At 40.4% G+C, this 27,345-nt stretch overlaps 1 protein-coding gene across 9 annotated transcripts in view; it reads left to right on the top strand.

The window, feature by feature from the left end:
- The window catches only part of agrn (agrin), a 386,496-nt gene that overhangs the window by 266,029 nt on the left and 93,122 nt on the right, over positions 1-27,345 (top strand). For all 9 annotated transcript variants that reach the window (XM_055024315.1, XM_055024310.1, XM_055024314.1 and 6 more), the window contains 3 exons: positions 6,411-6,632; positions 15,979-16,176; positions 16,412-16,612. In XM_055024315.1, the coding sequence (XP_054880290.1) occupies positions 6,411-6,632; positions 15,979-16,176; positions 16,412-16,612 (621 nt within the window). The remainder of the gene's footprint in view (positions 1-6,410; positions 6,633-15,978; positions 16,177-16,411; positions 16,613-27,345) is intronic.

The raw sequence follows: 27,345 nt of genomic DNA, 5'->3' as shown, positions 1-27,345 counted from the left end.
CCCAGTCTACAAAATCAAACTGACCTCAGTGCAAAAACACTAAATCTTACCAAGTAGTTTTATTCAGGTTTAGTGGAAATATATTGATTCACTTGTAATAAAACCAAACTAACTTTTAAGCAGCTTTTCAGCAAGACATTCAAGTTTGTCTTAATTCCTTAATATCGATGGAAAATTACTTGTTCCACTAGCAGATTATTTCACTTATATGTAATAATCTGCAAATGGAACTAGTAATGAATCACTGATATTAAGGAATTATTGATTAAAATATTTTTTCCATATCTTGCTGAAAAGTTGCTTGTAAGTTAATTTACTTTTATTTCAAGTTAGCTAAGACATTTGGACCAAAACCACTTGAGAGGATTTTGTTTTTGCAGTAATTAATCCGCATGTGCAACATAAAATGTTTTATTATGAAAGCTAACAAAATGAAAGTCAAATTTATTGTTTTCAAATTTTAAAACAAATTACGAAAGAAATCCAATTTGTAGAATGAGGTAAATCTTTTCTATAAATATTGAACATGAAGAATGAGCATCATGAAGCTAGTTACTGTTAAAAACCTGGTGTAGATATTCATAGCGGATTTTAAATAAGAACTTAAGGGAAAAACTCCTAAAATGTGAATTTCTTGTTGCATTCTTATTGAAAAACATTTCCTTTGACATAGGCCCATACATAGGCATAGTAATTCATTTTCTTTTCTTTATAACTTTATTTTTATTGAAATTTTTAGAGTACATTCAAAAAGAAAAGTCAAACAATACTTAGAAATGATAAGAGACAAAAAATACAGACCAATCAAAGCAAATATTACAAACTGGAGGGAGACTCTTATTTTAGTAACACAAAGGAGACCGTTCCTACCCAAAATTAGTCCTGTGGCGTTGATGTGATGTTTGTCCATTTTCCCCATTTATCCTGACATTGCTCTTCTTGTGTCCTCAGTCTATGTGTTAGAATCTCCATCTCAAATAAAGAGTTCAGTCTGTATCCATTCCTTTGTGGTGGGAGGTTCAGATTGGCACCACTTCCTAGTTATCACCAACAGAATTTTAAACAAATAGCAGTCAGTATTAAGTACATCGTCCAAAAGGCCAAGATCTAAAACCAGACCAGTCTTAGGTATTGTGTAACCTAATATTATTACAATCTTTTTGTGTATTTCGTTCCAGAATTGTGTAATTATAGGGCAAAGCCAAAAAATATGTGCTCCACAATCTCTCCAACACGGTTGAACAGTAGATTTGAATTTACTGGTAATTTTGGGTATTTTAAAAAATTGGATTATATTCTTCCAACAATGTTCTCTCCAAATTCTGGAAGAAGATGTCGTAGTTTGGGTCTTCCAGATATTCAACCAGTTGTCTTCCGTTAGCAGAATTTCCAATTCCATTTCCCATTTTTTTAAATATCCAATGTATTAGAGCCTCTATTTTCTATCAGATATTTGTAGAGTAAGGACACTGTTCTGTGTTTTTTACCCTTACTCGATCAGCATTTTGACAGTCCCATTTTCATTTTGGTCTATTTTGTGTTTAGTAATCTATTTTCATAATTTTGTCTTGTCTGCTATGGATTTGAGTTCATCCATCTTTAAGTCAGAGCTTTGTAGAGCAAAATCTTGATCTTTATTTCTTGCAAAATAGCTTCAGATCAGTCAAATTAGACACAATATTTATGTTAATGTCAACACTCTTTCCACAGATACTGACTTTGGGGTGGATTCACTCAGTCCTGTTAAATTCAAACTCCACTTCGTTTGATCAGAGTCAGCTTTGTTCGGGGATTTGTGAATGTGAAATCAAACTGATGCGGACCAAAGAACCAAACTCTAAAAATCTAGGCCTGGCTTCGGTTGGAGTAAACATTGATGTGATCCAAATACCGAGCAGACCAGAGATTGCTCCAAAAGCAGGAAGCGGACGACAGCACATGGCATTCTGAGTAAATACAACCAAAACAAACATGCTAGCCAGGCGCTAGGAGGAGGAATGGCTCATGGTCAAACGAGAAATCCTCCAACCGCTAAAATCTGTCGACTCTCCATTCTGGTTTACTTTTGTGAACAAGGAAGTTGCGCTCTGTGTCTTCTCTGGTAGTTTTCATGTTTCTTTCAGAGGTTCTTGTCTTGCTGCAGCGTCCCGCAGGCGAGGAGGTTTTCAGTTCGTTTGATTCGTTTGTCGCAGGGCAGATTCAGCACAGTGCGAATCACACCAGCTGGAAATGTAACATGTTGGTAGTTCTGGTTCTCAATGGAACTGAACTAGTTACTCTGAACGTCTCAGTAGCTTCTCTGTCTTAGCAGGTTTACTGGTGGGCCATTTTCAGATAATTGATTTGTGAGATGTTCTCATTGTTTTGTAGCTAAACTCTGCTTTAAACTTCTACACGACTTTCATGGAACCATTTTTTTATTTTATTTTATTTTTTTATTTACTTTTTTCTCATCACAGAATGATGGTCTATCACATAAAATGTAATTGAAACCCGTTGGATGTGGTGGTCATAACATGTTAAAACCAGGAAAACTTGTGCATTAAGCCTTTTTTGTGTATTTTTAGCCCTTTACATTCTTTCTTCCTTTCCTTAAATTTTTTCAGGCTGCAGCTTCAAAAATTCAAAATTCACAACAATGTCTCCTTTGTGTGTGTCATTTTGAGGGAGTCCTTTCTGAAACCCGCTGTTGATAAAATTGGCTGTTTGGATTCGACAAACAGATTTTTTTTCTCCCCAGCTCTGATAGACACTTGTCAAGATGCAGAAATTCCCAGCTTATCTCGCTGTCCCTGCATGCTGTTTTTGCTTGTCTGCATTTTGAAGAGTTGTAATGTTCTCAGCTGGAAAAAACAAAATAACACAAAGAGCCTTTGCCTTACCTTCTGCTTGTGATAAGTGTTGAGCGGTAGGCAGACACAGCCTGCGGGTTCACCTTTTTACTTTATGCAAATACAGTCTTTTTTCTCTGCGCCTCCTTTCTCCAGCCGTTAATATGATACATAAATGTTTTAATACGAGGGAGGCAAAGGGAGTCGGATCAAAGCAGCACCCATGAGGACGATGGGAGGCTGCGCCATCATCGGCTCCTGTACCACATCGCCAGCGACTCTACGCTGCCTGTTTGGGGTGGGGGGGCGGGCATCTGTTGCCTTCACACCAATCTGCCCAGGAGTTGTTTACCTTTAAAAATTGTGTTGGGGAGTGAACCGAGGGAAGAAGACGGAAGAGAGCTTGTGAGCAGCAGTTTTAATTGTTGCTGCCATTTCAAAGACTTTGGCTGCATCCGGCAGAGAACAAAAACAGCTTCAGGTTTTAGCGGCGTCACAACATTTCTCCTCCCTCCTCTTTTTTTGTTTTTACCTTTTCTCTGTCTTCTTTCTCGTTTTCATCATCTCCAGATGCAGTTTGACACACACAACCATTGAAATGGGATCAGGAAGAATCAATTATCTTGGACGTGGAACCATTTGAGCAGAGCTAAGCCGTTTTTGTATTTCCGTGGTGACGCCGAGCTCTAAGTTGGCATCAAGATGCCAAAATCAATGGTGGTTTTGGACCTGCTGATCTGAACTTGCTTCAGGAAGCAGATCGTTGCTCAGCCACTGCCAGGAGACTCTTCCATTTCCCTCTTCCTTTTTGTTGTTTTAATGTCTACAGCTGCGCTCCATCTCATTGATGATCCTGAGGAATAGCTTCACTGATATCGATTATTATCTCAAGCCACATTGGTTCCCCTTCAGCTCTTGTTGCCTTAATCAGAATGAAACTGGCTAATTGTCTGTGTTATCACTTGATAATTTCCCCCTTCGCCGCGGCTCCACCGAATATCTCAGAGCTGGTAAATGAATCATGAGCCTGTGAAGTCGGCCCCCTCCGATGCCATCTAATGCTATAATGGTCACAATAATGATGGAGCCATGGGTGGTGCCATTACAGCGGCCAGTTACCATGACAGCGCCGTCATTCGTCGCCCCAAATCCCAAACCAAAGTTAGAGTTGAGAGAGAACAGGGTTTTAAGGTTTTAGCTGTAAATGTTCACCAGCTCTGGTGATTAGTAGTAAATGCATGCCTGCTTTTTTCTTCAGAATATGAACGCTGGTCTGTACATTACAGATGTGTCGATTACGTAACAGACATATTAATGCAACAAGATGCAAAATTATCCTCATAGAAAGGTTACTTTCTATGAGGGGCGTGTGTTGTGCCCCATTCATAATTCAAAGTGTTTCACAAGACAGGAACATCAAGTGAACCACTTGGAGGAAAAATACTTTGTAGTTTGACAAACAAACAGACAGTCACATGACCAGATGCTGATTTCACTTCCAACCAAGCAGCTTTTACTGTGTAGGTGTTTTTCTGCAGTTTATAGTTCTAATTCCCTTTATTAAAGTAAAATAGGACAAAAAAAAAAAAACTACTCACCAAAGATTCTTTTTGAAAAACACATGCTGCCCAGCTCCAGAATCAAATTTAAGTTGAAAAGATTCGACATAAAGATTTGTTTTACGGAGACATCCAAATATTCTGTAGCTTAAATCCAAAACTGTTATTCTGATAGTACACACATGTAACTCAGTGGAGGAAACTGGTGTCATCGTGACAGCTGAGGGGATCATTCATGTCTTTAGCAGCAATGGATTGAGAGGTAACAGATGGACAGTTCCAACAGCCGCCACTAGTCTGCAGGAGCTGAGCATAACTAGGTGGTGCTTTTTGTAGCTAAACATTTACCATATTTTCCAGAGTACAGAGCGCACCATGCTATGAGCTGGAGCTACAAATTTTTTGAATTAAACTGGAAACCAACATACATAAGCCACAAAGGGCTGTAAGCCACTGATATCTCCAAAAGTAGCAGCTTATAGTCCGAAAAATATGGTAGGTGTCCTGAATGGTTGCCACAGGAGATTCAAAGATTTTTCAAACATGAAAGAATCAAAGAAACACTGCAGCTGTATTTTTGATGCTGCATGATTTAAAGCTCATAAAGTTGGTTTGATATGATATTCTCCATAATGACATCACAACCTCTAGAAGAAGCTCAAGGTAAAGAAGAGTATTAATAAAAGACATAATTAAGTCCTGTATTCATAAATCAGATTATTTTAGTTATATATAAGCAAGTGTACAGATGCACCACATTAACAGGTTATGTTTCTTAACAGATTGATGTTAAAACAGCAGCCACAACAAAGAGTGTTTTCACTGGAATGCCTTCAGGTATGGGGGTCACTTGTCCAGTGAAGGGTTAACTTTGATCCTGATCCCATTCCTTTGTGCATTTCTGCCTGTTTACTGATTGGTTGTCTGCAGCCTGGCAGTGATGTTCTGGTCCTGGCTCACTGTTGGCCCGGTCCGTTTATGGAGGACCAGTCCAAACATGATCCAGGATTCTCATGTTTCACTTTGAGCCTTGTAGACAGCATCCTCAGCTAACTGACCCGGTATCAGACCAACCACATTTAGACAACGTCTGGTCATTAACACATGCCTGGTCTTAATTATAGACTCTTCCACCTGAAAAGCTTATTTTTAATCTTTAGATCAGATCCGCCTCAGTGCACATGGCACCGTGTCACAAACACAGAAAGCTTTAAAGGACAACAAGTGGATCACATCAAAGCATTGTTTTTGGTTTTAAATTTTTTATTTGAACTTCCTGCTCTCTCCTGGTGAAGTTGTGTTATATGAGCATAGCCCACACCCATCATGGCACCAAATCCAGCGTTGGTTTAATGAAGCTGGAGTTTGTGTGAGAGTGGCAGGGGCTGATGCAGGCATCTCTCTCTGATGTTCACATTTCATATCTGCTTCTACCTGTGAGCTTGGCTTTCTCTTCAATTATTAATCAGCTTGGGGTTTCTTCTTCATGCCTATTTCTTTTTTCTCTCTCTCTTCCACGTTTTTCTCTGTCCCGTTTGCCAAAACTCTCTCTCCCTCCCCTCCTTTGCGCCACTGTTTCGGTTTGGCTAGCTTTGGCTGAAGCGTCGGCTCTCACTGCGACACAAATGGCTGCCTTTGAAGGAGCTCAGCAGGGAGCGTCAATTAATTCAGCCGTTTATGTGCTCTAAAAAAAATTTTCACTCTGCGACTATTGTTAGCGGCCTATTTCATGCGCATTGTGCTGAAGGCCATGTTTATATCCGCTGAGTTTAGTGGACTCTTCAGAAGATTCAGGAAGTGTTAGAGGAGCAGAAGTGAGGCTTAGAAAGAGGTGTCATTGAACTATGTCTGTACTGCATAATCCTTTAGTCCTGTGGTCCTCCCTCTCCCCTTATTAACACGCAGTAACTCCAAAGAGCTGAACTTTAACCTATTACTCACCTTTCTCCAACCCCCTCTCTTTGCCTTTTACATTCTCTGCCCTCTAACTCTGATCTTTCTCGGCTCGCCGGGCCTTCAGATCTCAACGCTCTGAGCCCCTGTTTGACGAAGACGTGCACACACGGCGCCATGTGTGTGGTGAAGAACAACGAGCCAGTCTGTGAGTGCACCGAGGCCTGCACCCTGACCTCCGACCCTGTCTGCGGGTCTGATGGCCAGAGCTACCGAAGCCCCTGCGAGATGCGAGCGATGGGTTGCACTCTGCAGAGGGACATCCGGATCCAGCACAAAGGACCGTGTGGTGAGTCAAAACACTGCAGAGCACACATAAAGGTCAAAGGTCACACCTAAGCTGATGTTATTTTAGTTTCAACCCAAACTTCACCCCAGCATTAAATTGTTGATGTTTTTATTAACAAAGTGTTTCAGTGCATTAAATACAGTGTGTGGGTGGAGCTTACTCACAACATAGGCGTGTGTGTGTGCGTGTGTGTGTGTGTGTGTGTGTGCGTGTGTGTGTGCGTGTGCGTGCGTGTGTGTGTGCGTGTGCGTGCGTGTGTGTGCGTGCGTGCGTGTGTGTGTGTGTGTGTGTGTGTGTGTGTGTGTGTGTGTGTACATGACGGTGCTTTAAAATGGGTTTCTTCCCTGTCGTTAACATTATTGTCATGGCAACTCAGCACCACAGCCTGTTAAATGACAGACGGGGAGTGAGCGTGACATTTTCTGTAATAAACAATTTTCACAACAAGTGTACATGCAGTCAGTGGAAGAGCTCAGCAAAAGGACAACCCTGGTATTGGTTTGACTGATAATGTAGACAAATACAGGCTAAATTAACATGTTGAATTTAGTTTAGTTCACTGACTCATTTCAAATCCGACACATGAAAAATGATTTTGCAGAAGGAATCATTTTCACATACGGTTATACAGATTTGTTTTAGGAATATTGAGCGATGTTTTAACATAAATAAACCAGATTAGCTTCATTTTATCATTGGGTAACAAGCAAATAGATTAATCTGTTTACTGCCATAAAAAAATTTCTCAACATTTTTTCTTGTTGATAAATTCTCTAAGAATGTTCCATTCTTAGAGGTTGCTTGATTCTGCTAATTAAGCCGGAACAGTCTGACTCATCGGTGATGCCGTGGTCTGGTTGCACTCCTAAAAGCAATGCGATCTTTGATACAGTGGTATCAAGATGCATTCATGTCATGTTCGGTTCTCATTTCTTGACCCACATGCAGAACACCACAGGAGAACCAGAATCAGTTTTATGAAGTTTATTGATACAGTCGCCAGAATTCTCTTTTTTGGTCCAATCAGACTCTGATTACACACTCACTCCTCCACCAATCAAACCAGACCTCTCAGGCAAAAGAACAGATGAATTCACCCTGCAGGTTTGACAACAGAGGTGCAAATTACTCCGTATCCAAAGTGTTTGTGTTCATAACCATATTAAAGGTTAGACTTTTCTAACCATTAAGAGAAGGTTCCATCATATATCAAACCATATGAATTCATTTTTTTCCAGTGGATGTGGCCAGTTCTGTGTTCATGTTGTGATCCATTCATTGGTTCTAAAGTGAAAACTCAGAACCAACTGAACCAGGTTTCAGCTTCACATTGAAAAACCACTGAGACTTGATCATTGTAATCAGTTACCAAACTAATTACTGTTGGCTGCAAAAATGACTGTGTTTATAGCTAACTAATTGTTACTAATTACTATTTATAATACATGCTGACTACTATGAATGATAACTTTATGTTGAACTAACAGAAGCTAAAAACTCTTGTCACAGATTTAATAACAAAAGTGCAAATAAATTAATATCTTCTAAGCTCATGGCAGCCATATTGGATTTTTAGGTCTGGGTCAGTCACCTACAGATTTCCATTTTGAAGTCCTTTTTTTATTTAAAGGTTCTTGATTTAACTGGACCGGTCAAACCACGGTTAGATTGACGTTGAATGACATCATTGGCCATATTTAATAATAGTTTAGTTTCCTCAGTTCTCTTTGATTCAACAAAGATGACACAGTGTTCCCACTTGTACACCAAAATATATTTTTTATTCATTTATGTCTGACCTTTGTTAAGAACATTCAGACAAATCTGGCTTACTGTAAGTAAAAAAAAAAGAGTTTAACCAACCAGTGCAGATTAATCAGACTCACTTTGGGGGAAATATGACTCATTTCTGAAAGAATATGTTGACCCTGTCTGAAAAAATTTAATTACTTTAACATAATTGCTTCGTGATTAAACAATGTTGTAAATTTATGAGTCTTGAAGAAAAATATGAGTTTCTGACCTGGTTAAGATAAGCACATTGTCGCTGGAAGGTCATATTACAACTAGATTAAAGGTAGAAAACTCAGGATTTCACACAATGGCACATTTGTTAGGGCGAAAATTACAATCAGCAGACATTAACAATAAACAATAACAATAAAAATCTATAGTTCTGATCTCGGAAGATCCCCTGGCACCAATTTCACAACCAACAAAGTCAAAACAAGCCTTTAAAACACAGAGGAAAACCCTGATCACTGGTCCGTCTCCTTCTCATCTATTCCACGGCGCTCTGCTCCGTATACCATTACCCACACTCCAATTTGCCTGTTTCGACCTTTAAGTGAGGATGCACTTTGCTGCCAACGAAGTGTGGAGTCTTCTTGTCTGTAATTGGCTACATGAGTCACTTGGCTTTGTCTTGTGGTATTGGAGTATCAGCTAGTCATTAGTACAGCAGCAACTGCGGAGCTTCAAGTGTTAAAAATATCTTCTTATCCACTATGCAGGCGCAAAGCCATATGGGCAGATTTTTACAGCTTGCTAAGCCCACTTAGTGAATACTCGTGATGACTTAATGCCATATTGAGAGGCCTGTTTTCCCATGGACTCAGATGATGTAGTACTTTCTTCTGTATACAGTCAAGCCATTTGCTTTTCACACACACATAGAGCAAAAATAACAAGCAGTCATTATCTCTGTTACCCAACTCTCCCATCCACCTCCTCGGTTCACTTTTATGGCATTATGTTTATTTTCTGCCTGTTCTTTTTTTCAACCATAATACCTACAATTAGCAGCTCTCTGCTGTGCTGAAAAGTCACTGTAGCAGAAGAATCGATTCTGGATGAGTTCGTATCACTTTGCCTCTTTGTCTTAAGTCATTCAAATAGTTCCTAGTCCCGAGCTTCACTGTGCCAACAACTCTCAGTAGCAGTTAGAGCTGTGAGCACCTGGCAGATGGTGCAGTTGGCTGTGGCGGAGGCCCTCTGCGGATTGGATCTTCCCATCCCAGCTCCTCCTTTATATTGAAAAGCAGAACATATGCCAGTGAGAAATGGAGCGGCAGCATTGTTTGGGCAGCGTGGAAACCGATTGAGTCCATTTGGCTCAGCACAACGCAGGTAGATGGTTGGTTATTGGTCTGCTCTGCGACAATGGAGGGCCTGTATTTAAAAAGGAAAACAGAAAGCAACGTTCTGGCATGCAGGAGGGTCCCACTTCTAACCCAGCTCCTGAGGGAGCATGGGGGGCCATGAGGATGCTGAGGCACCAGATTTGATGATGATGATGATGATGATCAGGGATATTTCTGAGCTGTTTGCACATCTTTTTGCTGACAACCCACTGATGTAAACTTTTATCTCAGCCAATTATACCGGACTGTTCCAACCACTAATGCACTTTTCATGGAGCGGTGAGGCGTTACAGCAGGTGATGTTACAGATATAAGAAATGTTCTTTCTCTGCTCATGACTGGTCTTGTCACATTCTCATTTTTATTGAAGTTCCCAGATTAACTACAGAAAAATCAACCTTAGAGCAACCAGCCTGCATGTGTCCTGTCATGCCTTCAACTTGTCACACTCAGAAAATGACATTAGGATTACAGAGCGTGTGCAAAAACACAAGGTTTTAACCAACTGTAGGTGTGTGTCTGTTACTGGTGTGTTTTTGGTTATCATGTTTGTTCTTCATTCAGTGGAGTTACAGTGAGTACAGTGTCAGACATTTTACTGAAGAGTTCTTATGAAGAAAGAGTAAAAAACACTACTGCTGCTCCTAAAAGCACGTTCCAGATGAATTGTTACTGAAGTCAATGAAACCAGTTCATGTCCACCTCTGCATGGGAAAGTGGAAGAATTGAGACACATTTATAACCCAACCTGTTCTGGCAGCCATCTGAGGAAAATACAAAGACTCAAACATGTTAGATGTCCTTCTAATTTAAATACAACAGTGAAATATAATTGTCAGGTGAACTGACAGCTTCAGAACCTGCCAACTCACTGTGGTGATCCTAATGGCAGCTCATCCAACTCATTTTGTGGGATTCTCAACCCATGCACACATGAGCAATAGGCAGGGTGTGTTTTTATTTTCATTCAGTGAAAAATCCATATTTCATTACCCAGCTGCATTTTTATTGCGGCTCAAATGTGGGTAGATATGTTTATTTCTGATATTATCACCCAATTGAGTATAAAGTTTGAGCTGTCATACTTTATCCTCTGAGACGCTGAAGTCTGATCTCATGAGCAGAAATGAGCGTTCAACAACTGTGAAAGTAATCATGCCCTTGATGTGTGTGTGTGTGTGTGTGTGTGTGTGTGTGTGTGTGTGTAGGTGTGTGTGTGTGTGTGTAGGTGTGTGTGTGTGTGTGTGTGTGTGTGTGTGTGTGTGTGTGTGTGTGTGTGTGTGTGTGTGTGTGTGTGTGTGTGTGTGTGTGTGTGTGTGGGAGCTTCCCATAGGTTCTCATGGGGCACAGCTGTAATTTCCCTGCAGGCCGAAACACAGTGGTTATCTATATGGCTCAGGTTCCAGCTGATAGCAGAATGAATGACATTTGTTATTATTCTGACATTTTGCCTCCTGTGTTTGAGCAGTAGGAGTCCTTCAAGGTGGGTAAGCAGAGGTTCATTGAGGTAATAGACCCCCAACCAAACAACCAACCCACCCACTGTTTTTAGGCAACAGGGGTACCAGTTGCCTAAAAACAGTTGTTTATGTAATAGGTGAAAGCCAATCCATCTGAATCATTTGGGAAAAAGTAAAAAAAAAAAGAACTTCTGTTTGTCATTCCCAAAGGTGCTGAGAATGATATTCTCAGCTGAGTAGAAAATATAGGTCACACCAGGATGAGAGTGAAAGGAGGACAGAGAAGAGGGAAGGCTGGGAAACAGATAAATGTTGGGAGGAGAGGAGATGAAGGTGAATAAGATGAGGAGGAGCGAATCAAGTGGGGGGAGCAGAGCTAATAGTGTACAGCCAGGCGGCGGCAGGCGTCCACAGGGGGAGTTGTTATCGCCGAGCCGTGCTCACAAGCCTTCAAAACACAAACAAGCCGACTCCTTTCTGCCTAATCCTAAGGTAATACCTCGCCGCTTCCCTCAGCTCCAGTTCAGTTCGTCCCCACTAAGGATATCAACAAAATGCTGTAAAGCTGCAGGCTCTTTCTTTCTCCCTCCACTGTGAGCCAATCCCTCATGCTTTCAAGGGCGCATTTTATACCAACCTGCCCTTATGCCTCACTTCAGCTTCCACAGTTACCAATCACAACAAAGCTTCAAATAAAAGCAGCGGTGGATGCTGGACAGAAGGCTAACAGGAACCATCGATACTACATGATGAATGTTTCTAAAAAACTAAAACATCCTTCAGTCTATGTGTTATGAAGATTAATGCAATGGTCATCTTTCAAGGAATCCAATGATTATTTACAATGGTGAGGTGAGTGCCAGTGCTGGCTGGCTGGATCTGGCTAATAGAAGTGTGGCTAATATTTTATATCCAAATCTTCCAGCCAAGAGCTGGCAGGAGGTAGATTTGATTCCTCATACTTTACTATTTGCATGTAACTTAAATATGGTTTTAACTTAAAATGAAAACCCATCTAAAAAACTCTGTTGGTCCTTAAAGGTTTGAATGTTTTGTGTTGCTTGGAGTCAGAGGAGCTTGGCAAAAAGTGTGTAAGCTTTCTGTGCCCCAAACCCGGGGCATATAAAGAAAAATAATTCCATTAGATAACTGTGGAAAATGCAGCACTCATTTAAGATGGTCCTCATTTCCAAACAGTTTGGTTCTTTTTTTCATGGAAAGTGTTCTGGTTTCAAACTAAACACAGGAGTATTAGCTCAATGAATGTTAACAAAGTTAATATTTGGGATAAATATTTCATATTTTGTACTTGAGATGATCACATTTTATTTTAAGACATTGCTCTTTTAATTTTGAACAGAAAAGTCAAATTTAGCACCGTTTGTCTCTTTTTTTAATTTGGTGTTTCTGTTGGCCCCTGCTGAAATAGCATCCTCGGTAGGGAGCCATTATGCCACGTAGGGCTGTGTAATTTTATTGATTTTGTGATATTTATTGATATTTTTCCTCAAAAGTATTGTTTTTCCATCTGCGAGAAACGATACATTAAATCTTGCTCAAATCCCTTGCACACACAGTACATTAAAAATGACATGTAATGAAACAACCAGTTACAATGAATGAAATAATAAAATGAAATAGATAAATTGCATTATCTAATATAAGTCAATAAGACAAAAAAAGGTTCCTTTTCTGCATAACCGAATTCATAAAGCCACACATTTAAACAAACCAAATGTATGAAAAAACAACATTCATTGAGCCAGTATCACACCAAATGTTACCACAATCACTCTGTCCCTCGAAAGTCTTGAAAATGTGTTGAATTGTATTGTCTGCTGTGTATCATAATATATATGCTCTTGTGAACAGAGTATTGTGTATCTACAGCCATAATGCCACAAAGCAGCATGAGTAGAGATTAATGTGGAAACATGACCCCAGTGGTGATGATATCATCTGTGTGGCATAATGTTTTTTACATATTTTGTGTCACTCTGAGCTTATTCCAATTTGAAACGCAGTCGGCTTCAGAAAGAGGCAGAACATTTCTGCGTCTGGACCTAAAAAGTGATGAGAAAGACTTCAGGAAGAGAAAATCAGGGAACAAAAATGGACTTCTCAATACTGTCTGTAATGGCAACAATTCCCCCCATTCTCCTGGCTTTGAACTGCGGCTCACCTTTTTTTCTGTCAGATACATTTTGTCTGGAGGATCAGGCAGTGTGGAGAGCCCGGCATGAGACGCAGGAGCTTATAAAAAAGAAAGAAAAGAGCAAGCCTGCTTATCAGGACACAGAGCCTGATAAAGGACAACACTCACCAACACTTCCTGATTTATAGCTGAGGGATGGCCTGTTTTATTTATGTTTGAGACAAAAAAAACACCAACACAAATCCTTTTGTGTCTGATATTATTTAAACTAAATCCTTCAAATCCAATGGTTCTGTTGAGACATAAAGACATGAACTATAATCCCAAATATAAACATTTTTCTAATAATGTTTTATTCTCTCTTCCATGAATGTTTTTTGCACATTTTGTCAGATTACTGAACAATATTTTAAAGAAAGGTGAAACATTGTGGGTGTAGCTGATAATCCAGTAATCATCATAGGAAAACAAACAAAAAACTAAATAAAGATGTTTAGTTTAACACAACCACATATCAGTTATTCTGCAAAGTTTAGTGACAAGCTCATGACTTTAAGTTAATATCGATGGAAATGAATCTTATTCTTTGCCAATGTTTGCTCTGCTGCAGTGAAAGCAAGGACACAGCATATTTAAATATGTTTAAAATAAAACATATTTAAATTCTCACATGCTAGTTTTGCTTTTCTTTGAGGAAATAACTGCTGTTGATGTCTGACTTTTCCTACTGTTCGCGATATTTCAAGCTCTTCTTTTTTTAAAACTTTAAAGATTTTTTTGTTTTAATCAAGTGGACTTTGACAGAAAAGAAGGTATTTCACTTTATCAGCAACAGGACTGTCCTTGCTAACGCTAAGGCTAGGACTGCTAGAGTTTGAAAAGTGTTATTTTTCTCTTGGGCTCTGCCTTGCTTCCCGGTACCTGCTGCTTTGAAGCCTGAACAGAAAAAGCATTGCTGGCTGCAGGTTTACCCACAGGGCCGCAGTAGCCAGGTGATGAGCTGTAGTTGGCGCTCACTACACTCGGCTGTTGGCATTCAGGCCAAAGCATTCAATCCTCTTCTCATCAGCCCAGAGAATCTGTCTCCTTCATGCTTTCAGAGTGCTGTAAGTGTTACTTGGCTCTTGTGCGGCTGCTTCCACGGGAATGGCTTCAGATTCTGACCATCATCCCATAAATGCTGTCTGATGGAGTACCAAAGAGAGTTGTATTCTTCCACAAGACTCCTTTTTATTTTCCAACATTTATTTCGGTTCAGTTCTTTCATTTGGTTCCTGGAAAAGGATTCTGTGTTTTGATGTCTTTTGAGTAACACGGGCCATTTATCAGCCCTTCTTTTAATCCTTCTTTTTATTTTTGCAGGTTTTTTTCTGGTTTTATGTCAGGATTTTTCTTTTCACACCGAATTAACGTGAAAGGGACCGCTTTGTATTTGACAAATGTGCCTGTTTTATTATATCTCATCAATTCAGTAGACCTCAGGTGAATTCTAGTCCTGTATTAAATAGTGTTCCTTCACCAATTGGTGAAGGAACAGTGTTGCTGCACATAAACAAAACAAAAAGCTTATCAGAGACTGCTAAATAGAAAAAATCTTTTTATAAATTAGGTGAACTCTTTACAGCCTCCTCTGCAAGATTTTCCAGTCGCCTGATAGGAACAGTGAGAAAGTTTTTATTCTACCTGAGTAAAAACCATCCACAACTGTGTTCTGACAAAATAAATTTTAGTTTCCATCCATCGTTGCTTGTTTTTATGCATGGCTCTACTTCTGGCATGTCAAATAAGAACTAGTAGATGTTTTTTATAATCTGCTTTTGGGAGAAAATCATATTTCTGGTCAGTAGGTTTTATATGTCTTCAAAGTGGCCAGAATGTTACACTGGTCATTGTTACCAGAGTTTCCTTGGGTCACAGTGGGACATGACTGCTGACAGTCTTTTTATCAGTCAATTCCATCAAAGCAACAAGGCAACTCAAACATTACTCCCTTCATTATTTCACAGTTAAACAACAGTTCTGAGCTTCATATCCAGGCCTCATTGTTAGCACAGAGTCAGCTTACCAGAGCAGCAGAACACTGGATAATACTGAAAACACAGAGTTAGCTTCTGAACGTAAAATATAACATGATGATTTTCAATAAGTTTATTCACACGTGTTCTAAACATGGAAGAGGTTGATTTATTGTCTGGTGCAGATTCTGTGTAGTTTTCACTTCTGCAGGACGTTGTTGATTATCCTCATGTAAAGTCTCAGCTTATTTCAGTAATGACCAGAGAACTGAAAGCCATCAGGCTTTGACAGTCCTCAGTGACATTTTAATAATGTTATTGATTGAGAGTTTTTTTAAAATATGGACAGATGAACATTTCCAAGCTAATGAAAGAAAACGTAGTGTGACAAAAAAAAAGTATCCACTTGAAGAATTTTTCTAGGATCATTCAAATCTAAGTAAGGCTTTATAATTTGCATATTGATAACATAAGTTAGAAAGGAAGTTCTTTGCCCATTTCACTGTGGCTTCTCACACATAAACAACAAGCATACTAAGTTTTAGTCTCCTTCCTTTTTCATTTTCCCTCCAGATGAAGCCTGCTCCAACTGCTCCTTTGGGGCGATCTGCGACGCCCAGAGTGGGCGCTGCGTGTGCCCGTCGGAGTGCGTGGAGTCGCACCAGCCCGTGTGCGGCAGCGACGGTCACACCTACCACAGCGAATGTGAGCTGAACGTGCGGTCCTGCATGGAGCAGGTGGAGCTGCGGGTGGTCAGCCAGGGAGAGTGCAGTAAGTGGCAGCATGTTGCAATCATTACGGTTTGTCATGCTTCCTGTTCTGGAATCCTCAAAGAGCAACAGCCAGCTTTACTTCTGGCGAGTGAAACATTTTATCTTTGTGTTTCATGAAGTTTTACTTTTGCTGCTGGATTAAAAGCAGAAAATGAAATTCAGGCAGACAGGGAATAAAATCTCATTTCAATGTTAGTTTGAGATATACATTTTAATGTGTGCATGTGATACAGAAATGTGCGGCAACACCGTCTGCAGCTTTGGTGCCCAGTGTGTGGAGAGGAAGTGCGAGTGCCTGCAGTGCAGTGGGGAGGCCAGCGCCCCGGTGTGCGGCAGCGACGGCATCACCTACAGCAACGAGTGTGAGCTCAACAGGTCCGCCTGCGAGCACAAGAGGAAAATTGATGTGGCGAAGCACGGCAGCTGTGAGGAAGGTAGGAAATGGACTTTGAAATGTTGTAATTATGTTTACCAGTCAGCCATTGAAGTGGTGTAATTAACTTTACCGACTGACCTGTGGTACGCCGTTTAGTCATTTGTGGATTTTCAGAAAGCTGAAGTGCCGGAAAGCTTGTCAGCACTCTGACATCAACAAAAGTTGCAGTGAAAGTCACGCTGTGTTGCTGACTGTTGCAGGAACTGTTACTGTCATGGTACTTCAGTCATACGCTGTAATCATTGTTCATTCTTCCTACTTTTCCCCATAAGGAAACTGAAGTCGCATTCTGTTTGGTATTGTGAATATTTCATTCAAAGTTGAAAAAAAATGTCATGATAAAACATCTTTCTGTGAAACAACTCGACATCATAATGCCATGAGAGTCAAAGCAGGTAGAATTTACAAACAGGGACTGAATAGAAATGAACTGAGCAGTTATTGATTTTCTTATTATCAGTTAATTTTATTTATTTATTTCACTTTGACAATCTGCCACTATAACAAATAATCTCCTGGTTCTGTGATAGAGGTTGGTTTGAATCCTAAATCAAAAAGGAGACCCAGCTACTTCAAAGAAGGTTTTGTGGTTGGTGGGATTACAGAAATGAAAAAACATTACAACAAATGTTTTAATATTTTAAAATTACTCTATGATTAGAGAAAATCATAGAGTAATACTCCCTTTTCAATTCTGGTCATTTATTTATACATCAACAGACTTTCATATGGAACAGGTAATGTATTAACTAGATGCATTGCAGTATTCCTGTCTTAATAACTGATATGTGATTCACCTGAACTCTGACCTACGAACTAGTGGTCTTTAAAAAGCCTGACCTGCTGGTTCTGATTTTGACCAATTCGGATTTTTAAAAATCTGAATAGTAAAGCAGGAAAGTCCCTGAATTGGTAACACTTGTGTGATTGTTGTTACTGCAAAACATTTGTACATTTCCTGGTGGGTGGGGCTAACAGTCTGACCTCTGAATGTAGAGCAAAGTGGACAGCAGTGTGTTTTTAGACCTTTGATGAGGTGAGTAAGATTACATGTGAAGCTGATAAGGTCGGCTTCACATGTAAGCAATGGCCAATCACTGTTCTCCTAAAATTAAGGCAGCCAGTGCCATTAAATCAGTTTGATAAATCATCGAGTTGATGAATCAATGCACCCCCACTTTGAACTATTGCTATGTAACAAGCCTGCTAAGCTGTGTTGTTTGTTTTGTTCAGTCTCACAGTCATTTTAGTTGGAAGCAATAAAGTCTTCAAGTTGTTTTCTTTATTTCGTGTTTACAATTTCAAGACTTTTCAAAACACTGAACTACATCAGAATCAAACCTCAGAATCATACCAGCTTAGATCACTTAGTTTCTTTGTTGTTTTAGCATAAATTGAACGAATGTACTCGGGGTTTCCCCCAGAAAACTCGCGAAGCCCGGTGGTCGTGGCGCTGATGCGGTCCACCATCGGTCCACCGTGTTTTTGTATTAAAAGGTGTTATGTTGACGGGAAATGTAAAAATATTACTAGGCAATTATATGTTGCAGGAAAACACCAGTGAAACGCTATTTAAACCCACAACTAGTCTTAAGAACAACAAATAAAAAAAAACCCATGAAATGAATATTAATTATTTACACTTCTGTTTAATTCAAATTAGTCAACAGCTCCATAAGGCCTCCAGGGCTTATGTATCAATGTAACATTTATGTATTGAGATTATCAATGGTTTAAAGGAGCGGGCAAGTTTATTTTGTAAATCTTCAAAGACCAGTATTCATAGTTAGATTGTTTTGTTACCATAGCTACAATCTGATGCTATGAGTTTAATCTTTGAGTTTGAGCTCTGTTTGTTCACAAATACAAATTAGTAAACTGTAATTATAGTTTATTTCACTAAATCCAACACAGAAGCTCATGCTGATGTTTTAGCAGCAAGAGGGGCCCGTAAGTCAAATTTTGCTCCAGGCCTCATACATCCTTGGACCAGCCCTGCATGATGAGTTAAATCCTCTGCACTGTGCAGGTGTGCAACAAATTAATTATTTAATGCTGCTAATGTGGCTCTAGTGGCTCTTCCACTTTGTGTCTGTTGAGTTTTTAACAAGATTCACAGAAACTGTTCTGGATGCTGGAGTTCATGGGACGAGTTTCTCAGATCTCTGCGCGGCCGGCTTATAAATTCTGGCTGACTTAGTGGACAACGCTTTTGATATGGTTTGATGCATCGTGTAACCGGAAGGATAATACTACAAGTACTATTAAAATAATATAAAAGCAGTGTGATGCAAGCTACAAGCTATAAGCTATAAGCTCCTCACCAGGCTGAACCTGCATGATGAGGTTAGCGCTGGTTTGTTAACCACTAACTTTCGGGCCAACCAGGAACACATACATGAAGTTTACAGGGAAGACAGAGCCGGGCGCTGGGCAGCGTGTTGAGCTGGAAACGCTGCATATAATTCTTTGTTCACAAAGAGAAATCTCAACACACCTCTGAATTCACAACTACCAGTTATTTCTGCGGTTCATAGAGCTGCACAACCAGAGCTAACACGCAGTGAGGTTTAACTCTTACCTAGAGTTCTCCAAAGAAAAAAGAATTTCTCACAGGAAGTTGATGGAATATCCATACAGGTCAGCCTGTGTCCAGTTTGAGTGAAAGGAGGCGCGCGTGGAACCACTGAGGCAAAGTCAGGTAAAGCAGGTAAAGGCAGCACAAGGTAAAGCGTAGAGGCTTCCAATGCATAAACTCTGAACTTATATTTTATCATTTGTAAACCTATCCTTTAGGAATAAATCTCCTCTGCTAGTGAAATGCTCAGAGCAACAGAGATGCTCGCAATCCAGCTAAAAAATGAAACATTACTTTTAGTTATTATTTTCCTAAAAACATAAACAAGCAACGCTCTGCCTGGCGGGGGGCCAGGCTTATAATACTCTTGGGGAAAGCCTGGTACTGAGTCTAAAACAAAGAAGAAGTGATTTTTAAATTATGAACTGGCTCTCCACCCAGGGATCCATGCTGATGTATTTTCTATTGAATATTTAATCTTCAGGCAATAAGGAGTAGATGCCTCCATGTAAAGAAATATTCCTTGCTAGAGACTAATGTTACTAATTTGTTAACTGACCTTCAGACACATAATCTGAAGGTTTATGTGTTTTAATAACTGTTTCTTTTGTTTTTCACTAAAGATTCATGACATTTAAAAATCTGTAGTCCAAAATATAAACCAGTAAGACTGGACAGAGCTATAATTAATGTCTTTAAACATTAAATCCTTATTCATTTTGTGAAAACACTAAAGAGCATTTCCAGTCCTATGTGGACATTAGGACCATCTTATATTAATCACCACCATACAAATACTCATTAAAACAATGCTCGATTTGTGAAATGTCTAATCTATTTGTAAAGTATTGCATGCAGAAGAAACAACCAGTATGACAGGGCAAAAGTACATATTCAAAGTATTGATTAGAAAATGAAAATAAGGAAAAGGAACGACTGGAAGTCAAAGAACATGTTGGAGCTCATGGAGATTTTTCGCCTGGCATTGCTTCCAGATTTGTTCTTTTCTCTGACAGACGCGTTTCTGTCCAATCAGGCTCTGAAGTCAGTGACTGATGGCTGTCCAGACGAGAATCCTGACTTCCTATGGCTAGAGCGTTTGTCGTTGCTCCCCACGCTAAAGGAAAGTTGAAGCTAGTTTACGGCACATATCGTACCTTGATCTGCTCTGACATGTCTCAGACCCCCACCCCATCCCCCACCAAAGCGGCAGCAGCCTGGCGCTGGTTGTCATGCCGATAGCGCTGACGGTGTTCCCCTGTGGGCAGCTGGTCGCCACGGTGAACATAGTGGTCTCCTGACAAGGTGTGAAGCAGAGCAGGTCAGAGCGGCCAGCAGGAGGGAAAGACATGGACGTACAGACGGGAGAATCTACTTCCATTTTGATTGCCACCCAGGGGCGTTTTATTCTTCTCTTCGTTCTTTTGTGTTCTCTTTTTTCTCCCCCATTATGATTATCAGCCATATTGCCTCTTTGAGCCCAAGAGGGAAATTCTTGTCACCAGAGCTCCAGAAGTCCATTTAACATCATTTCAATTGACTGAGATGTGTGACCTTTTTGTGTGAGGGGGTGCATGAGAAATTGTGCAGCAGTATGCCCTGAGTGCTGACTTGCAGGCACACGCTCTTCTTCCATTGTTGGTTGTCTGCTGTTAGACAAAAATGCTCTCATCTGCCTCCCTGAGGGAGTCTGTGAACATCCTGCTTTTCCATTTTGATTCAGAGAAGCCATCAGGCTCACACAATAGATTTTTCTTTTGCAGTCCCCACCGCTTCCTGATGTCCCACCCACTCATTTCTCTCTTGGTTTTTCACTGTTCTCCATCAAAATTGTGCCTCACTGACAAAAGAGGCAACCAATACCTTTTTTTCACATGGGGTAGAGATGGACTAGAAATCAATGAATCTCGCTGTGGGGGTAAATACTGGTGTTTTTGTCGCGGGTCTGATAGTTTTAGCCCTGTGCGGGCCCTTGAAGTGGAGGGTTGGGGTCACTGTAAAGCAGTCCAAACCAAGCTGTCGGCTTACTGCTCTTTCAATGCCTTCGCTGTGCTGCCCGTGTTAAAAATGATTTGTCTGTGATAAATTCACCCTGCGGAGATGAACGAGGGGTGAGTTTTGGCAAAACAAGAAGCATATATGTCTCCAAACAGGGACCCTGTGTCACAACATATTATATTGTATTTTCTTTCTCCTGTTGTTGACAGCAGCAAAGCTTCTACATCACCAGTAGGAAATCAAAGATAAGCCTAGCGAGGAAATGAACATGTGATTTATATCCGTGTGCAGAACCTGCCTTAAACCCAGCCTCATTAGTCATATTGGTAGGAGGCCGCAGCATAAAAACCAAAGTTGTTTTCTCTTGCTTTTATTTAGTAGTAAAGAAAAATGACAGTGTTGCCACTGTTGGCCATACAGAAAAATTTATCACCTGTTTAATTTCACACTCGGGCAGGCTTGGCCTCAGCTCCTTTTCCTCTGACACTGACAAAGTGGCAACAGAAAGTGGTGAATCAGTTGCAGGAGGAGGAGGGGGGCTATGGGGGTTAACTGCTGTTTTTTTAATTGGAAACTGCATTTAATAAACAAAGTGGTAAGTGTGGGAAGAAGCAGATCTTCTGCTCCCTTTGAAGCTGGACCTGGGTCACACTCCACAACACACAAAAGGTCACTGGAAGCACAGCCAGGCAGGCGGAGAGGGAGTGGAGTTCCCTCGGTCATTGATCATCTTCATGGCCAATCAGGATTTGTAACCTTTTGCAAGGACCAAAGTTGTTCTTGCCATTTCCAAACACCTCAACTTTCTCCCCCTGAGGTGTGACGCATCCTCCGTCCATCTTTTTGGACCTTTAACTGAACTAATGTCCTCCCACATCTATGATGACAGATTAAAAAACTGATGGGACAAAACTAAGGTCATTTATGCTTCTTTGCTTTGGAATGCCTTATTCAGGTGAAATGATGCTGATATGGATCTTTACGAAATGGATATTTTTTCTCGGTTTTTTGGTAAATGTGAGACTGAAACACTGTAATACCCCAGCTGTACCAGCAGGTGATGACAGAGTCAACGTTTTATGAGAGAAGGATCTTGAGAATGGCTAAAGCAGTGCTAGGCTGAGGATCATCAAAGATCAGTGGTGTATCTAGCCCTGAAACTGTCTCTGCACCCTGAATGGGCTTGCCACCCATCCCGTAAAATATGGAGTCGTCCCATATCTGGCCATTAAAGGTGCATCCTGTATTGAACCGATACATAGACACGCCGATAATAAACACATCAACACTAAGTTTGACAATAATGGCCAAAATAAAACACAGGCAACATTAAGGTCAGCTCCACTGTACTGGCGGGAGCTAAAGGACCCTAAACTCTACGGACCAACGCTGAACGTCACGGTTGCCTAGAGACGGACATTGCGCAGCCGCTGTGAGCTGCTGTCAACCCGCGTCTTTTTAAATCCTCCTCTACCTGATTCCATGTCCGTGGAAGAAAAAACGCTTAAAAACACAGCCGTGAGAGAAAAAACGCGCATTATAAGCTGATCAATTTCAGTGAGGATGGATACTGTGAACATAGAACATGGTGCTGCTGTGTAACAGACTGAATGGATCAGGAGGAACCGCAGACCCGTCCGAACCTCCAGAACCAAAATCTCTTCATCCTCAACCATCTCCTGAAACTGATGTGGTCCAGAACATTTTGATATGATGGATTCAGTTTCTTATTGTGATTTTAGCAGATTTTAGTTTGATTATTGTTATTGCTTAGGATGTTGAGTTTGGATATTTAATAAATAATAGCATTAGCCAAAATAAAAGGCCAGTTAAATAACAAATCATACTAATAAATTAACACTAAATACACCAATATTTTCTACATTACATTACTTTCTGTGTATTTTATTCACAAATGTAAAATATATCATTTAATGGTCATTTAATGTATTATTTCATTAATATTTCAGTAATATTGTTTACCAGTTTGGATAACCTCACTTCTAATTAATGAAGAAAAAAACATACTAAGCAAAAATGTACCAGACCTGCAGACCAGGGGCGGTTCTAGATGGGGGTCAACAGGAGTTCTGAAGAAATCATTCTAAATAAATGTCTTTTTTAAATATTTAGTGGTTGATATTTTTTAAACCTTCATAATTTTATTTCAACAATGAATTAAAAATTGTAGTACTGCACTTTTAGCTACTATATTGAGATAGGATCACACTTTCCGTCTGCTAGATCAGTATCTGCAACGTGCATCTCTGGAGACACAAGTGGCTCTTTGGTTCACATATTAAATGATGAAACATTGCTCTGTGTTTGTTTAATTATTTTTTTAGTGTCTCCATAAAAATACTGACTAAACACTGACTATATATATATATATATATATATATATATATATAAAAATCCCTTCTCACCCACCGTGGGTGGTTCTCATCCTCTGAACTCGGGTCCTCTACCAGAGGCCTGGGAGCTTGAGGGTCCTGCAGTATCTTGGCTGTGCCAAGGACTGCTGCACATTTCTGGACTGAGATGTCTGATGTTGTTCCTGGGATCTGTTGTAGCCACTGCTCCAGTTTGGGGGTTACTGCCCCGAGGGCCCCAATGACCATAGGCACCACTGTGGTCCTCACCTTCCAGGCCCTCTCCAGTTCTTCCCTGGTACTTCTCCAGTCTCTCCTTTTTCCTGATGTTGCAATCACTTGGTATTGCTACATCTACCACAACGGCTTTCCTCTGATGTTTATCCACTACAACAATGTCTGGTTGGTTCGCCATTACCATTTTGTCTGTCTGGATCTGAAAATCTCACAGGATCTTAGCTCTGGCGTTCTCCACCACCTTTGGGGGTGTTTCCCACTTTGATCTCGGGGTTTCCAGTCCATATTCTGCACAGATGTTTCTGTACACTATGCCTGCCACTTGGTTATGTCGTTCCATGTACGCTTTCCCTGCCAGTATCTTGCACCCTGCTGTGATGTGCTGGACTGTCTCAGGGCCTCCTTGCACAACCTACACCTTGGGTCTTGTCTGGTGTGGTAGATCTGGGCCTCTATTGCTCTGGTGTTTAGGGCCTGTTCCTGGGCGGCCAGGATGAGGGCCTCTGTGCTGTCCTTGAGTCCAGCTTTTTCCAGCCATTGGTAGGATTTACTGATATCAGCCACTTGGGTTATTTGCTGGTGGTACATCCCATGTAGGGGCTTGTCCTCCCATGATGGTATCTCTGGCACCTCAACCTCCGTTCCCTGTTGTCTGAGACATTCACTGAGCACATTGTCTGTTGAGGCTTTGTCCCTTTTGTATTTATGGATCTTAGTTGTTTCGTCCTGGACAGTGGTTCTCACACTCACTAGTCCTCTGCCTCCGTCCTTGCGGCTCGTGTACAGTCTCAGGGTGCTGGATTTGGGATGGAACCCTCCATGCATGGTTAGTAGCTTTCTAGTCTTAATATCTGTGGCTTTTATCTCCTCCTTTGGCCAGCTAATTATTCCAGCAGGGTATCTGATTACTGGCAGGGCATAGCTGTTTATCGCATGGATTTTGTTCTTGCCATTGAGCTGGCTTCTCAGGACTTGCCTTATTCGTTGGAGGTATTTAGCTGTGGCTCCTTTCCTTGTGACCTCATCGAGGTTGCCATTTGCTTGTGGTATACCTAGGTACTTGTAACTGTCCTCTATGTCTTTCTGTTTCAAACTGAGTGGATACACCTCTGGATAAAATGAAGGTTCTCTGATTTTACTCTTGATAAATATATGTTTGAGTAAAATGAACATTGTTCTTTTATTCTATGAATTACTGACATGTCTTTTAATTTTGTTTGTGAATGTATGTAAATAAGCAGATTCAGAAAACACACAAACAAATATCATCTCATGGGTCTTAGCCCTTCTGGGGGCTAAGCACCCCTAAAGCTCAAATCGTAGAATGGCCCCTGTCAAAGATCACAATGTTTTTGACAACGACTAGGGATGTAATAAAACATTCAGCTCAAGAGATGAGACAATGAACTTATTGGGTTCCAAGTACAAGCTAATCACTGTTCAGCCAATCAAACTTTATTTTAAAGAATTTGTTTTCAGAAAAATGGCCCCGTTCAGTTTTTTGAGTTCCATATTTTGTTTTTGTTTTTGGCTAAAATGGCCCTAATATTCCTATAATATTCCAATGAGTAGCATGGTACTTTTGTCTTTGCAATTTTAACAATATCAAAGTAAGGGTAAAGACAGGTATCTGATTAAGATCATGTTAATAGCTAGCACAAAAGCTATCACAAGGAAATGGGGAAAGGCAGACCCCCTGTCAAGAACAATGGACTGGAATAGTGGAAGACATTTACATCAAGGAAAAACTGGCACACATTGAGACTTCAGCAATCACAAATGGACCAAATGGATTACATTCATGACAAAAGACAGCGACAAAAAATAGAGAGAACAAGACAAACTAGATGGAACAAAGGTCATATAGAGGAATAGCTCCCAAGCGAAGGTTTTATTTCTATGCTGTTATGTTGAGTGTGATGTGTTCATGTACACTGTGTATGTAAACAAATGTGAAACATACCTATAAACAGTTAAATGATAAAAAAGAAAGAGGAGATCACTGTTCACACGTTGTTGCTGCTACATCAATAGATTATTGCAGTAATGACAATGCCAAGACATTATGATTGCTCTACTATTTCGATTGAAACATTTGCAGAGCAGTTTGTTCCCAACCTCTAGATATCCATTCCAGTTGGATAAAAGTCTGTTTTTTATATTTAAACTTGACTTGCATGTGGACAAGAGAAACAGGTGATCTAAATATCGCCGTCATTGTGGAAATCACCTGAATGCCTCAAAGCAATAATAATAATAGTAATAATAATAATCCAAACTGGTGTTGAGTGTGAGGATGTAGTCAGACGGATCCTGATCCAGCAGCAGTTTACCAAGAGCTCAGTATATCTCCCACACTTCCTCCTGAAGCTTCAATTATTTACCCATGTTCTGTTCTTTCAGCTCAATACCCGAAGCTTCGACAATGCAGTTCATTTCTAATATTATTTTCATTGTCAAATCCCCGCTATATTTCTTCAAAATTATCCTCATGCAATCCACGTCCTTTTCTTCCCTGGCTGCTGAATTCCGTCTTCTTAATGGAGCTCCCTCGGCTAAATGGACTCGGGCCTCTGACATGATTGAGTAAAAAGGATCGGATGGGCAGTGCAGAGATAACTGATGCAGCCATGTTAGCTGGGGATGTATTAATTGAAAGGTTCATAGGCGGCGCAGGTGGTGGACACATCAAAGTAAAGCCACTAATTAGGACCCCCTCTCTTTGCTTTTCTCTTTTATTTATTTATTCTCTTTTAATATCTTACCTCTTTTATTTATGTAACTCGACTCTGCAAGGGCGCCTGAGCGGAATATGAATTGGGTGGACTGGCTTGGCTCTTTTATTGTGCCTTGCTGAGCTGGCGTACAGTAAACAAATGCAGGAGGCCAACCATCACTGCTTCATCCTCCCTCTGATCTGTCCTCGTTTGTATTTTCATCTTTTCTTCCAAGGTCAACTGAGACAGGAATACCCGCAGTAATGTCACCGGTGGCTGAGAACCGAGAGCCGCAAAACTAAACGTTTTATGAAACTCCAGACCGCAATCAATACGACGCTACAATGGTTTATGTTGGTAAAAGGGTTTAGGTTAGTGGTTACAGATAGCTAAACGCATTAGGGTTAGTCTCGGTGGTTATTGGTGGGTATTGGGGTTACAAATATATACATATGTTAAAGGGTCTCAGGATAAATAGCATTCTGGTGTAAATGTCTCACTTGTGCCTGATGTTTGTTCAAATTCAAGTAATTTCAAAAATACTTAATTGATCCCAAAGTGAAAGAAACTGTCATATTAATCAACAATTGTTCTGGTAGATTGGGTCTGTAATATATAATAAAGTCAGAGCCCCTTTGTTCTATCGACCCTTCAAAAGCCCTTCCATCCTGGCTCTGTGACCTTCTCCATAATCTACTTTAGAAGATGGGTTACGCTGAGTGCTACTTCCATCACTGGGACATCGATTTCGCCATTAGAGGCGGAGCATCAATACACGGAGTGGAATAAGAACCAGAAGAAGGAACACCCTGATTACCCGCCGCTTGAA

Source organism: Poeciliopsis prolifica, unplaced genomic scaffold (genome assembly GCF_027474105.1).
Source record: "Poeciliopsis prolifica strain line A6 unplaced genomic scaffold, Auburn_PproV2 SCAFFOLD118, whole genome shotgun sequence".
In the NCBI taxonomy this organism is placed as follows: Eukaryota; Metazoa; Chordata; class Actinopteri; order Cyprinodontiformes; family Poeciliidae; genus Poeciliopsis; species Poeciliopsis prolifica.
The sequence above is the reverse complement of the archived record's forward strand: the minus strand, read 5'-3'. Positions and strand labels throughout refer to the sequence as shown.